Source organism: Psittacula echo (assembly GCF_963264785.1).
Source record: "Psittacula echo genome assembly, chromosome: Z".
NCBI classification, from domain to species: domain Eukaryota; kingdom Metazoa; phylum Chordata; class Aves; order Psittaciformes; family Psittacidae; genus Psittacula; species Psittacula echo.
In genome coordinates, this window is record NC_137742.1 from 104,159,588 (window position 1) to 104,172,566 (window position 12,979).

General features: G+C 55.8%; 2 protein-coding genes across 10 annotated transcripts in view; both read right to left on the bottom strand.

Annotated features, from left to right (window-relative positions):
* Positions 1-452: 452 nt before the first annotated feature.
* PABPN1L (PABPN1 like, cytoplasmic) lies at positions 453-5,356 on the bottom strand. 5 transcript variants are annotated; one of them, XM_080636835.1, is made up of 7 exons: positions 5,037-5,356; positions 4,500-4,608; positions 3,982-4,046; positions 3,434-3,540; positions 3,242-3,329; positions 2,996-3,159; positions 453-2,327 (listed from the first exon to the last, which is right to left on the bottom strand). In XM_080636835.1, exons 2-7 carry the CDS (start codon positions 4,573-4,575, stop codon positions 2,270-2,272), a joined length of 558 nt encoding a protein of 185 aa, XP_080492961.1. In that variant the 5' UTR covers positions 4,576-4,608; positions 5,037-5,356; the 3' UTR covers positions 453-2,269. The 5 variants fall into 5 exon arrangements, with proteins under 5 accessions (XP_080492961.1, XP_080492962.1, XP_080492959.1 ...); XM_080636836.1 differs by having other exon boundaries at positions 5,030-5,356; XM_080636833.1 differs by lacking the exon at positions 5,037-5,356 and having other exon boundaries at positions 2,996-3,141; positions 4,500-4,998.
* Positions 5,357-5,552: 196 nt separating this feature from the next.
* Positions 5,553-12,979, bottom strand: part of CBFA2T3 (CBFA2/RUNX1 partner transcriptional co-repressor 3) — a 29,255-nt gene continuing 21,828 nt past the window's right edge. For 3 of the 5 annotated variants that reach the window (XM_080636829.1, XM_080636827.1, XM_080636830.1), the window contains 7 exons: positions 12,157-12,338; positions 11,819-12,075; positions 11,623-11,708; positions 11,172-11,367; positions 10,953-11,021; positions 10,528-10,718; positions 6,191-9,781 (listed from right to left, as the gene is read on the bottom strand). In XM_080636829.1, the coding sequence (XP_080492955.1) occupies positions 9,482-9,781; positions 10,528-10,718; positions 10,953-11,021; positions 11,172-11,367; positions 11,623-11,708; positions 11,819-12,075; positions 12,157-12,338 (1,281 nt within the window). In that variant the 3' untranslated portion in view covers positions 6,191-9,481. Of the gene's footprint in view, positions 5,768-6,190; positions 9,782-10,527; positions 10,719-10,952; positions 11,022-11,171; positions 11,368-11,622; positions 11,709-11,818; positions 12,076-12,156; positions 12,339-12,979 lie in introns of those variants that run through there. The other 2 variants (XM_080636831.1, XM_080636828.1) reach the window with 2 other exon arrangements.

The following is a 12,979-nucleotide window of genomic DNA, read 5'->3' on the forward strand; positions in this document are numbered from 1 at the left end:
AGCCACTGTTTACATACTTGAGAGAGCTTTGCCAATAGCAAACAGCTGGTCTCAAAGCAGCACCTTGAACCCAATCAAACCCTGCACTGATCTTGCATTCCTGGGGAAGGTCTTTGGGTGACTCACATTTGACAGCACCTCCTGATACCACTTCACACCTCATTCAGACAGGCCAAGCACACTTAACAGCTATTTCTAGCCCAGGTCAGGGAGCACAGGTAGCACAGCTGGGATAAATCCACACAAATAGATTAAGACAGGATCACACAGCTGCCTGGCTCATCCCAAACTAATCTCTATTAGCATCTCCTCCCCCTGCACTTCTCTGCTGTTCTAATTAAAGACTGCCAAATCAATACCAGGTATTTGTACAGAAAAACCCCACAAACTAGGCTAGAAAAGCTTCTTAATTGCTTGTGCAATACACTCACACTACACAAGACTCTGCAGCTACAGCATGATCAGCAGAACTAACATAGGCACTGACCAGCTACTTGGTGCTTTTCACACACCTCTACTCCAAGTTTTTCCTGCCCCACATGTGGCAGTCTGTGCTTAAGCATCTAATAAGTTAAAAATCTATAAAACATAAGCTAAAAAAGATAAGTGGTTGTACAGCTCCAAAGGATATAAGAAGCCTGGAGAAAGCCAGGTCAGTGTTGAGTTGACTTCAGTCTCACTGCAGATGATGTTCACACAGCAAGGTAATTTATTTTAAATAAAGTGACATTTACAATACGTTCTCAAACAGAGCTTCCATACGTTTAAGTCAACAACAACCTCTCAGATCATCAGAAAGTGCTGAAGCCTCTCCCTCCATCTAAGGCACAGCTGCACACTGCTATTCCAAAACATCTTCCTGTAAATCTTCACTCTTTTCACCTCAGAGTGGGTGTTCAGCATTTCCTCTAACACAAGAGAACCCAAACACACAAAAGTGATTTTTGTTTAAAAATAAAGTAAAAAGTTAAGAATTTAAGAAGATACTAAACCGAAAGTTTAAAGAAAAAAAAAAAAAAAAAAAAAAAAAAAAAAAAAAGTACTTTTTCCAAGTCTAAACTGAAGGTGTACCTCAGATCAAGGCCAGTCTTGGCAAAAGCACAAAATCAACACAACATTAAGGGTTAAAGCCCCCAGCTTTAAAACAAACAAGTCTTTAAGGTTTCTAGAGGGGAAATCAGTGAGAGCTTTACCCTGGCAATGCCCCCTGAGCTGTGAAAAGCTGCTTTAGGAAGCAGTCACATCGGGGGTGGAGGAATCCTAACCAAAGATTCATGTGAGAATTACATAATAAAACCAGTTTCAGTGCAGAACATCACTCAGCTGGGCTCACACCATCCCCACCCAGGGACTCCTGAGGGGAGTAAAGAGGAAGATCGGACCAAATTTGCAACAGTGGAGATGATTTTGGGAAGCTGCTACTGCTAGAAATAAAGGAGAATGACGAGTTGGCAGCACGCTTTGATCCCTATACCTTTGGGATAAAAGCAGGAACAGGGACAAAGGGGTTGTTGACTCCTGAAATAGGAGGGAAGGATTTTGTGACACCCAGGTTTTGTTTAGCCACCAGAGAGGTACAGAGGCTTCCACAGAAACAGCAAGGGGTGTTTTCCCCCCTTCCCTAGTTATTAGATGTACAAGAGCAGTGAGCTAAAAACCAGACCCAAACCACATAATTGGCTCCATCCTCTTCCCAAGAGGAAGGTCAGAAATCCACAAGGCTGATGAAGCTCCCCAGCAATCAGATCTAGAGCTGCAACCCAGGACTTCCTCCACTGATCTGGAGAAGAGAGTCTTTGGAAAGGTCTTTGGGGTTTTCTTACAAGCAAGAGGAAGCAGCATCCAGCTTCTGTGGAAAATGATGGCAAATCTGAAGGAGCTTCACCGGTTGAGCATCCTCACAGTGGGTTGAAGGGTATTTGGACAGCCAGAAGCTAAACCAAACCTTCTAGTGCAGCGTTTGTCTAACGGATGAGAATGAGCCTTGATGGTTTGAGAGGGTACCTCTATCTCCTGAGGGTAGAGTGTTCTCTGGAATAAGACTGTACTTGATGGAAACCCGTAAGCAAAGCTAAGGTGAGTCCCTCTGGGATGCTGTCAGGACGTGCGGATGGAGCAGATCCAGTATTCCCTCCCGCAGCCAGGCACACGGCTGCTTCACCAGGAATCCTCCCAGCTAAGCAGATGGCATTGTTCAAATTAATCTTTTTCGGCTAGGCATGTTTTTAAATCTCTCCAATCCCATTTCCTCATTTCAGCCCCGTCGGCATCACCATGGCAGTCCAACACTTTCTAGTACATAGTAAGGCAGTATCTTTGTCTGACCCCTAAAGAACAACAAAAACAGCATCCTGAAGCACAGGTGCATTGCTCAGCTGTCAACTGTGCCAAAACCAGCTCCTTCACCCCTCCAAGAGCTGGATTCACCTTTCCGCCCCAGATAACCAAGACTGAACCCCCAAAGCCAGGCGCAGCTCACACTGGTCAGGCTAGGAGTCAGTGACCACTCAAATCCCTGCAGGGACAAGGAGACAGCAACAGGTTTCCAGGTGCTTCTTTCACCCCCAGAGCTCTTCTCTGCTTCCTCCCACAGTGCCAAAGGTGCTGGGGCATCAGTGAAGCTAACCCAGTGAGCTCACAGATGTATGAGCAGCAGCAGGAGGTGTGTTGGAGAATAGCTCCAGGCCTGCACTGGGGATGCAGGGAATACTGGGACAGCAGCATAAATGGGTTTGCTGTGCCATCACTGGGGGCTCACTTCCGTCCTTCCCTCCCCAGCTGCCCACAGGCCCCCACCAGGCTCCTGCCAAGCACACAGGCACTGGGGTGATGTTTACAGCGCACGATGGGCAGGAGATGTTTCTAGCACAGGTCTCCTGCCTGAGCCCTTCTCCTTCCACCCATTCCAAGAGGCTGAGCATGACCAGAACAAGGGGCAGCTGCCTCCAGGGGTCTTAGCCCGAATACACAAGAACTCTTCCATCTGGCCACTCACCCATATTCCCTCCCTTGTGCGCCTGTGTACTGCTTTCCATAGTAGGATCCCCACTGGGCCAGCCCTCTGCAGGCTTGGAAGTGGCCGTGGTAGCTGCCATGGTTGATGGTGCTGATGCCTGGCACGTTGGTCCTTTTGGGCAGCACCTGGAAGGCAAAAGGTGGCTAAGCCAGTGCTGACATTCAGCACAGCCCCATGCATGCGGAACTGGGAGAAATGCATGCAGCACCCTAGGATGCTGCTTACCTTAATCACACGGCCTCTGAACAAGCTGTTGTTCAGCATCATTGCAGCCTTCATAGAGCTCTGCTCTTCAAACTCGATGTAGGCATACCTGCAATAGGATGGGGTGAGCAGAGCCCCAGGGACACCCCACTGCTCCCAAAGGATGGGGAGCACAGGGCAGCACCCTGGAGACCCCAGCAACACAGCACTGACCCTTTGGGATGCCCTGAGAACCTGTCGCAGAGGATGGTCACTCTGTTGATCTTCCCGCAGTGAAGGAAGAAGGACTCCAGCTCTTCCGCCGTGGCCCCATAATCCACCTGCAATGACAGTCTCAGCCTCTCCAGTGCCACCAGCCAGCCCCCCATAGCCTGTGGGTCTACATTCACACACCATCACTGAGGCTAAGGACCCAGCTGACCCCTCGCACACCATCTCCTGTGGTTCAGCAGGTCCCTTCCAGCTGAATGCCCCAGCCTGGAAACCCAAACCCAAGAGGCAGCCCCCCCGGCTTTGGGGGCACAAGCAGCACCACAAACCCAGCAGCTTCCAGCAGGGCATTTTGGGGAGCTGACACAACAGATTATCTGCGAGTGGCTGGAAATCACAAGGAGATGCTGAGCACAATCCCAGTCTGGGCTGGGCAGAGGAGAAGCATTTGGGATCAAACCAGGGGTGGATGGGCCCCTGTGTGAGGGATCTCAGGCATATCTGGACCAGGAGCAGGGAAGATGGGGTCCTCTCCAGGCTTTCCCACTTACGTTGCCCACATAGATGGATCTCTGGTCAGTCTGTGACTTGTCATGGATTTTCTTTGAGAAGAGACCTGCGGAAATAAGGGTTGCTTTGTCCTGCTGGAGGAGATCTGCTACCAGAACAACCACCACTGAAAAGGTCCTCAGGTCCCCAGTCACATCCAGGCATATCAAATCCCCACACTACTGCCTCTGCCTCCTCTGTCCCTTTGCCCTCTTTCTCTTCAGAATACAACCCAAATCACAGGGTAACTGCTCTGTTGAGGCTGTTGGTGCTAAACTCAATTAATTAACTGAATTAAATGTAATCAATTTACTGCAGCTTTGCCTGCACAGGTAGAAGGTAAGAGTGGATATAACCTGCATTAGCGCCATGCCACACCTGGGATCCCATCCCTCATCCATCTTTAATGCCCAGCCCCAGGCTGCCCAGAGAGGCACAGCCACATGCTCTGGCTCCAGCTGCCACCCTGTGTCCCAGCCATGTCCCTAGGCAGACAGCAGCACCCAGGGACAGCCCGTACCTGCCTCCAAGTTCCCAGCAGGGCTGCTCTCAGCTTCCAGCTGCAGCTTCCTCATCTGCTCAGCCTCTTTCTCCATCTCCTGCACTCTGGCTTTTATGGCCTGCAGCTCCTGAAACCCCCACCAAGACTTGGGTGAGCAGTGCATGGAGCAGGGATACCCTGACCCCGCTCCCCACTCTGTGCTGCACAAAATGCACCTCCACCTGCAGTTGGGCACAAGGGTGGGCCGGAGACAACAGCCTGTCCCACAAAAGGGGAGTTCATCTCCCAGCTCCACTAGAGAGGATAAACACAGGTATTTCCTTTCCCATGCTTGCAAAGCAGCAGGAAAGGCCAGCAGGAAAGGGGAAAAGAAGGCAGGACTTGCCCTTCCACAGAGCTCCCAGGCTGCACTTAGGGAGCAAAACCCAAAGGCAAACCCACACCTTTCCAGCCCTGTGTTCCTGGTTTGAGCTCACAGCAGGTTAAACTCTCCCTCTTGTGAGCAGGAAGCTGATCACTGCTCCAGCCCCCAGAGCTCCAGCGCTTACCACAGACCTGGGCCCCGTTCCGGCGCCCCTGGACCCCGAACACACCGAGCTGCCTTCTCAGCGCGCCTCCACGTGCGGATCTCCCGCCACCACAGGCGGATCTCCCGCGCAGGGCGCCTTTCGCACACCAAGGACCAATCAGGACAGGGCACGGCGCCAGGCTCTGCCCCTTGACGGTTGGGCGGAAGGCGCGGTCCTGTCCAGCTGTGACCCTGGGACCGCGGGTTCGAGCCCTGGGCTCGGGAGCAGACGCGCTCGAGTCCTAGAGCCCGGGCTGGGGGCTTCCCTCATCCTCCTTGTCCACCCACTCCGCTGGTGGTGCTGGGGACCGCAGTCAGCTCGCTGGCACAGTGCGAGCAGCAGAGCACCCCAACAGGATGCAGCATCTGCAGCAGGGCACCCCAACAGGGTTCAGCATCTGCAGCAGGGCATCCCAACAGGGTTCAGCATCTGCAGCAGGGCATCCCAACAGGGTGCAGCATCTGCAGCCAGGCACCCCAACAGGGTTCAGCGTCTGCAGCAGGGCATCCCAACAGGGTTCAGCGTCTGCAGCAGGGCATCCCAACAGGGTTCAGCATCTGCAGCCAGGCACCCCAACAGGGTGCAGCATCTGCAGCCAGGCGCCCCAACAGGGTTCAGCATCTGCAGCCAGGCACCCCAACAGGGTTCAGCATCTGCAGCAGGGCATCCCAACAGGGTTCAGCGTCTGCAGCCAGGCACCCCAAAAGGGTTCAGCATCTGCAGCAGGAAGACAACATCCCTTTGGTTTCTCTGCGGACAACCCTGAATGCCCTCTGCCATGGACACCCCTTCTCAGGGATGGACACGGGGCAGGGACTGACCACATGGCTACTGTGAACCCCCCCCAGGGTTTAGGGGCACAGGGTGCTGCCAGGGTGAGGCACAGCACAAGTCCAGGCTCTGACTGATATTAAATTGTCTTTATTACACAGATACAGAGTTAAGAACAGACATAACCTGAATCATAAAGTTTACATCTTTCACAGGTCAAACATACAGTACACTTAGAGAAAGCGGGAAACAGCAAAGGGGTGGGGGGGGACAGCATGCCGAAGGAAAGTCCTACCACGTCATCTCTCTGGGCTGGCCCCCAAGTCCCCCGAAACCCTCCCAAACCCCCCAAAACCCATGTGTCGGGGCTGGTTTCCAGGCCCCTGTCACCCCCCAAGCCCCGGTATCCCCATCCCCAGGGCTGGCAGGGTCACACAGGCAGGGCACGGGAGCAGGAAAGCCTTGAGTAAGGGGGGAATGGTGGCACAACACCTCCCTCCTGGGGCTATGGCATTCAGTGGCATCAGAGGATCCCCTGGGAATGCCACCAAGGCACCCAGGTCCTGGGACCTGGTCCGCAGTGCCTGGGACCTAGTAAAAACGTGGCATCTTGTTCCCAACCTCAAACCCACCAGGAGCCAGAGTGTCACCCCGAGGAGAAGGGAGGACCCCGGTGGGCCCTAGAGGAGAAGGGCATGGAGAAGCTGCAGGGGGTTATAGGGGGCTCTGGCAGTGATGGAGCAGAGCCCAGGCGGGTGTGGGACCCTGCTCCAGGGTGCCCAGGCTCACCAGGATGCGGCACTTGGGTTTCAGTGGGATTTCAGGTTGGGAACGTGAGGAAGGAGCTGGAGCCACCTCCTCCAGCACAGTGCCGCACCCAGCATCCTGGGGTCTGCCTCCCCGTGAGGACCAGGACCTCTATCCCCACACCACCAACACTGTCCCCAAGCTGCGATGGCGGGGAGGAAACCAAGAAGGGGATCTATGGGTGGCCATGCGTCCATGATCCAGCAGAGGACTATGCCCAGCCACCTCAACCCCCGTGTCCCCAAACTGCCCCACAGCCACCGGGGTGTCCCTATTCCCAGCTATGCTCATCCCTCTCCCATCTCCCATACCCCATAAAACCACCAAAGAACATGGCTTGGGCATGGCACAGGGCACACATCCCCTGGCCCCCCACATGCCCCAACACCGTTTTGGAGTAAAACCCCACAGAAGCTCCGGCCAGCACCTCCCCAGCGCCGCAGCCACTTCACTGCGAGGGATGTGGCTAAAAACTAATGTTTTTGGGAAATATTACACTTTAAAGCTGTCGTTCTGGTTTGGACATCTGCTAGCGCCTCCCGTCACTGCCCATCCCATCCCTCCCTCAGCTTTTGGTTTCAATGCAAGGTTCTGTTGGGTATTTTTGTCATTAAAAAAACAACAAAAGAAGGAAATAATAAGTAAAGAAAAGAAATGAAAGCAAACCAGAAGGGGGTGGAAACGAGAGCATTCCCATGGAAATTCCCTATGGAAATGCTCTCGTCCACAGTTTCCCGGCGAGGCGGAGGTAGAGAGGCAGAGCCCCGGTGTGGGGCTGGGAACACATGGGGATACACAGGGACACGTGTGGTGGGAAGGGCAGCGATGGGATGGACACCCGGGAGAGCAGGCGGCCTCGCAGCAGGCGCATCTGCAGAACTCTTATATATTACCTCTTCTCAGGAAACGTAAGAAAAATAGACAATATTACATATGTCACACCATAAATAAAGTGAACAGTCACTCGAGGGGCAACCCGGGAGAGCTCCCAGCCTTGGGGTGCGCAGAACCCCCTCTGGAGGGATGCACCGAGACCTTGGGGTGCACAGAAACCCCCTGGAGGGATGAACTGAGACCTTGGAGTATACACAGAAATCACCCCAGGGGATGCACTGAGACCTTGGGGTGCATGGAAACCCCCTGTGGTATGCGCCGAGGTCTCAGGGTGCACAGAAACCACCCTAGAGAATGCACTGAAACCTTGGGGTGTGCAGAAACCCACAGCAGGGCTCTGTGCTGGTTGCACAGGTCCTGGAACATCACCTCGGTGGTGTCCCATGCACCAAGCTCTGCTGCGGTGGCACGGCAAAGGGCCCCTGGGTGACTGAGAACACAACAGACCTGGCCCCGAGCCGTTCCCTCCTCCTCCTCCCCTACAGAAAACACACAGGATGGGTTTGCAAATGCGGAACAATTACATCTCCTACAGAGCACACGACTGCTGCTCGCCTCCATCCAGCCTCGCTCCCCCACACCACGGCCTCCAGCGCGTTCTCATCATCCTTTGTTTGGCAAATGTCTCTTATTATTATCATCGCTATTGTCATTATTATCGTTATTATCAGCATCTTTTTGGACCTCTGCAAAACACTATTTACATTCACATTAGCATACAGCACTCCTGCCCTGCGCGGGGCTTCCCTCCTCTTGGAGCCGGGCGACTTTCCGTATTGCACTCCCGTCCTCTGTGCTTTGTACAACAGTGCAAGAAGCACACAACAACCGGCATCGTCCTTGGCTGCCTCCCCAGCTGGGAAGGGGGTGCTGCTCGCTTTCCTTTCCTTTCCATCTTCCTCTTCCAAATCCATGTCAAATAAATCCAATGTGGGGTGTCAGGGCTGGCGGGGGGGGGGGGTGTCCGGCTGCAGGTGACCCCCAGTGGCTTCGGGAAGGGAGAAACCAAAATCTGTGGTTTTAACTCTCTTTTTCCATGGCGGTGGTGGGCAGAGGTAGAGATGCGCCAGCTCTGGCTGCGGTTCTCAGCCACCGTCTCCCCCTCCTGCAGCTCGGGGACTTGGTTTGCTTGAAAAACACCCATTTTTTTGCTTTATTGGAATGGAAACCCAGGGGCGCGTCCATCCGGCCTCGCGGGGAGGGAAGAGAGCGACGACAGAACGAAACGAACTTTGGCAGTGGAGAGACGTTTGGATCTTCCTTGGTTTTGGATTTCCTTTGGAGCAGAGGTGAGTCTGGTCTGTTCTTGGCTAGCTAGCAAGGTAGTTACAGGTGAGCGTCCGTCGCGCGGCTTGACTTGGCGTCGTCTGGTTTTTGGATTTTTCTCTTTTTTTTCTTTTTTCTTTTTTTTATTCCTTTTTTACAATTTCTTACTTAAAGCCAAAGAGTTCGACGTTTTCTTTTTTATTTCTTTATTTTTTTTTTACAAAAAAAAAAAAAAAAAAAAGGGAAAAAATTTAAGAGAGAGATGAAGAAAAGAACTTTCTTTCCTTCTGCAAGCGAGCCCCTTGGCAGTGCCAGTATGGGCCAGAACCAAGCTGGCCTCTCCCCGTGTCACTCCATGGCGAGGCTGCAGCCACATCCCTCATCCAGAAAGCAAAAATAGGACAAAAACCCCAAAAAAACCCCTCAAAAATACCCAAACCACAATCCCCCAACTGATAGAAAACCAACCAAGAAAAAAAAAGAAGCCAAAACAAAGACTGAAGAGAGAACAGAGAAGACCGGTATTTGCCTTAACTCCACTTAAAGCCCAGTTTGAGGATCCGTGAGGATTATTTGTGAAGAGCTAGAGAGGTCGTTTCGGAGGTCACACAAGTCAGGTAGCTGAGGAGATTGCATCGAGTGCAGTCCGTGTCTCTTGGAGAGCGGTGGCAGCAGCGTTGCTCCCAGCCTGGCTCAGCGGGATGCGCTCTCCACTGGAGCCGGGGTGGCCGGCGTGCCGGCGCGGGACGCGGACACCGAGCCCGTCTCGCTGGGGCTGCTGGCAATGGTGGCCACCCCGTCGGGCTGCCCCGGGCCCGGTGGCAGCCCCACACCGGCGCTGGGGGCAGCGGGGGCCGGCAGCCCCTGCAGAGTCTGCCCGCAGACGTGGTGGTGCTTCTCCCAATCCTTGTGCTGGCAGAAGGAGCCGCAGTAGCGGGCGGTGTTGCAGCCGCTGCAGGTCTCGCTTGCTTTGCGCCCGCAGTTCCAGCAGCTCTGCGGGGATGCAGGGTTAAACCTCAGACCTGGGTTGTGCACCTGCATCCCAGATCATGCGCCCCATCACGGACCATGTGTATGCGTCCTGGACCGTTCACGTCATCCCAGCCTGTGCATCCGCACCCTGGACCATGCGCCCCATCATGGACCATGTATTCACATCCCAGACTATGCATCCCCATCCATGACCATGTATCTGCATCCCAGACAATGCACATCACTGTGGCCTGTGCATCCCTATCCTGGGCTATACACCCCATCATAGACCATGCACCCACATCCCAGACCACGCATTCTCATCCTGGACCGTACACATCATTCTGGACTGTGCATCTACATCCCAGACCATACACATCATCCTGGACCATGCACCTCCACCCCAGACCATGCAGATCATCCCAGCCTGTGCATCCCCATGCTAGACCGTGCATCCCCATCCTGGACCATGCACATCATCCAGGACCACACATCCCCATCCTGGACCAAACACATCATCCTGGGCCATGCATCTGCATCCCAGACGATGTATATCATCCTGTCCTATGCATCGACATCCTAGACCATGCATCTACATCCCAGACCATACACATCATCCTGGAGCACACATCCTTAGCCTGGACCATGCGTCTCACCCCATGGTGTAGCTGCAGCCCCCCAGTACCCACGCTTACATGCAGAGATGCTGCAAAACCTGACTGCAGAAGGACTACGTCCCCCCCCAGCTTGCCCCTGCCAGCCCTCACCTCGCTGGAGTCCTCCTGCTGATTGATGACGGTGAGGGCATCCTCGGAAGCCTGGCGCTTGGCCTCGGCCAGGGCTCGCTCCATCTTGGCTCGCTCCGTCGTGATCAGCTCGTGGGCTTTCCGCTCGGCGTCCGACACAGCCTTCTGCAGCTCCGACATGGCCTGGCGCTTCACCTCGTTCACGGCTTCTTCTGGAAGGAAGGCAGCTGAGCATGGCATGGGGTGTGCCGGCCACCCCAGCCCCGGCCCTGCGGTCCTCCTCTGCAGCAGTGCCATGAGGAGGCTGCAAGCATCAGCTCCCCACCGCAAACCCACCCCAAACCCCTCCAGTACCACGGGCACCCAAGGGCAGCACAGGGAGGGGATGGGGCAGAGACCCTGCTGCTTGGCACACTGATGGATGCTGCTGCCTGCCCTGCACTCACCAGCCTTCCTCCAGATCTCCTCCGGCATGTACCCAGAGAGGGGCCGAGGTGTGAACTCCCGGTGAGCATCTGCGAAAGAGAAGAGGCGATGCCATGAGGAGATGCTGTTGTCTACAAACCCACCCTCCAGCAGCGCCGGACCCCCAAAGGAACAGCACCGGCACCCCAGAGAGGGGCACAATCCCCCTGAACGCACCCCATGGCCCCGGGGGTCAATACCTAACTGGGGTGCCTCGGAGGCAGAGGAGCTGTTGTGGGGCCGGGCGGACGGGGGGCTGCCCTTCTTCATGTCCTCGGCATCGCTGTAGCGCCGGATCCAGTGGTTGAGCTCCTCGCGGTCGGCCTCCTGGCACCGCCGCAGCACCGTCAGCGACCGGCGCGTCTTCTCCACCATGTCCATGATGCAGTTCAGCAGCTGGGGAGGAAAGAAACGTCAAGGTGGGGGGGGTTCTGCTGCATGCAGCTGGGGGTGCTGCGGTGCATAGCACAGGAGTGGGGGATTCAGGCTATGCCAGGCTGTGCCAGGGCTGGGTATCACTGGCTGTGGAGAGCAGAGGATGCTCAGGAGCAAAGCCCAAGGGGGAATGCGGTGGGGATGGAGGGCAAAGCAGGGGGAGGCAAAGCACACACACATAGGATGATGTAGGATATGCGGGGGGACACTACATACATTGTTGAGGTGTTTCCATTCCTCTGCCCATTCCCGGTCAGTTAGCCGGTGGTCGATTACCTCCTCCTGCCGTGCCCCGTGCACTGCTGCAAGGCAAACAAGGTCAGACCCCTCAACACCCATCTGTCCCTGGGGACCATGGGGGTCTCCAGCCCTTTGCCTGCTCCCTCAAGCCCTGGGGGATGCCAACACTCACCGGCGGGCCGCTGGCGCTCGCGGAGCTCGCGGGGGTCAGGGTGCCGGTAGACATCACGGTAGTGATGCGCCATGGCCATGTCCTCCAGGCGGTAGTGCTGGGGCAGTGGTGGAGCGGCCGGGGGGTGCCCCATTCCATTGGGGGGGTGGCTCAGCCCATTGCTGGGGCTGTAGCGCTGCGCCGGGCTCATGGTGCACGGCCGCTTGCTGAGGTGCTCCGGGTGCAGAGTGTCTCGGTCCAAACCGTTCTCTTTGGTCCTGGATGGAAAGGAGGAGGTTGGTCCCTGCCGGGCACCGATGTCCCTGGATAAACACCCAAAGCATCCCCCCGGCTTGTACCTGTCTGGCGTCCTCCTCTTGCCGCTCTCGCCCACCTCCAGGAGCAGCTCGGAGGAGTCGATGGGAGAGGAGGCATTGGCGTCCAGCAGCAGCTGCTCGTGCTGCGCCAGGTACTGGGCCGGGGTCTGCTTGGCCATGCGGGCGCAGTGCAGCAGCTCCCGCTGCAGCAGCGGCAGGTTGGCCTGTGAGGGGATGGAGAGTCCGGTCCATGGCCCCATAAATCCCCCCACGGCCCAGCACCCCACTGCTCAGAGCCCCACACTGCAGTGAATGGGGTCCTGAGCACCTTCTCCAGATGAGACCCTGCTTGCTGCAGTGTGCCCGGGCCAGCTGGGCTGCTGGGGGGACATACGTGGCACCCCACAGGGTTCAGCCGTGTGCTGGAATGGGCACAGCATCAACAGAACCCTCCTGCATCCTGCCAGGGCTGCAGAGCATCGTCTCCTACTCTATCCCCACAGCTTTCACCCTGGGGACCTGAGCACCCAGGCTGGGGAGCACCCAGCCCATCTGGCACCCATGGGACATGAGGACCAGCTATGAACTCCCCGCCCCAGCACTGCAGCCTCTGGGAGCACTCAGAGCAGCAGGAACCCAGCAGCAGGGACCCTTTCTGCCGGGGCGCTCTGGCTGCCAGCACCAGGTTTCTCTTTAGGCAGCTGATCCAGAGCCAAGATCTGTGAGATCTGTTATTGCCTGAGCCGGAGATGTCCGCTGCGGGAAGACCCTCCCCTTCCCTGGCCGGGGGGGAACAGCCCCACACAGAACCCAGCCAGCCCCAGTCTGGGAAGCACGCCGAGCCCGGCTGGTTGCAGTTAGGATA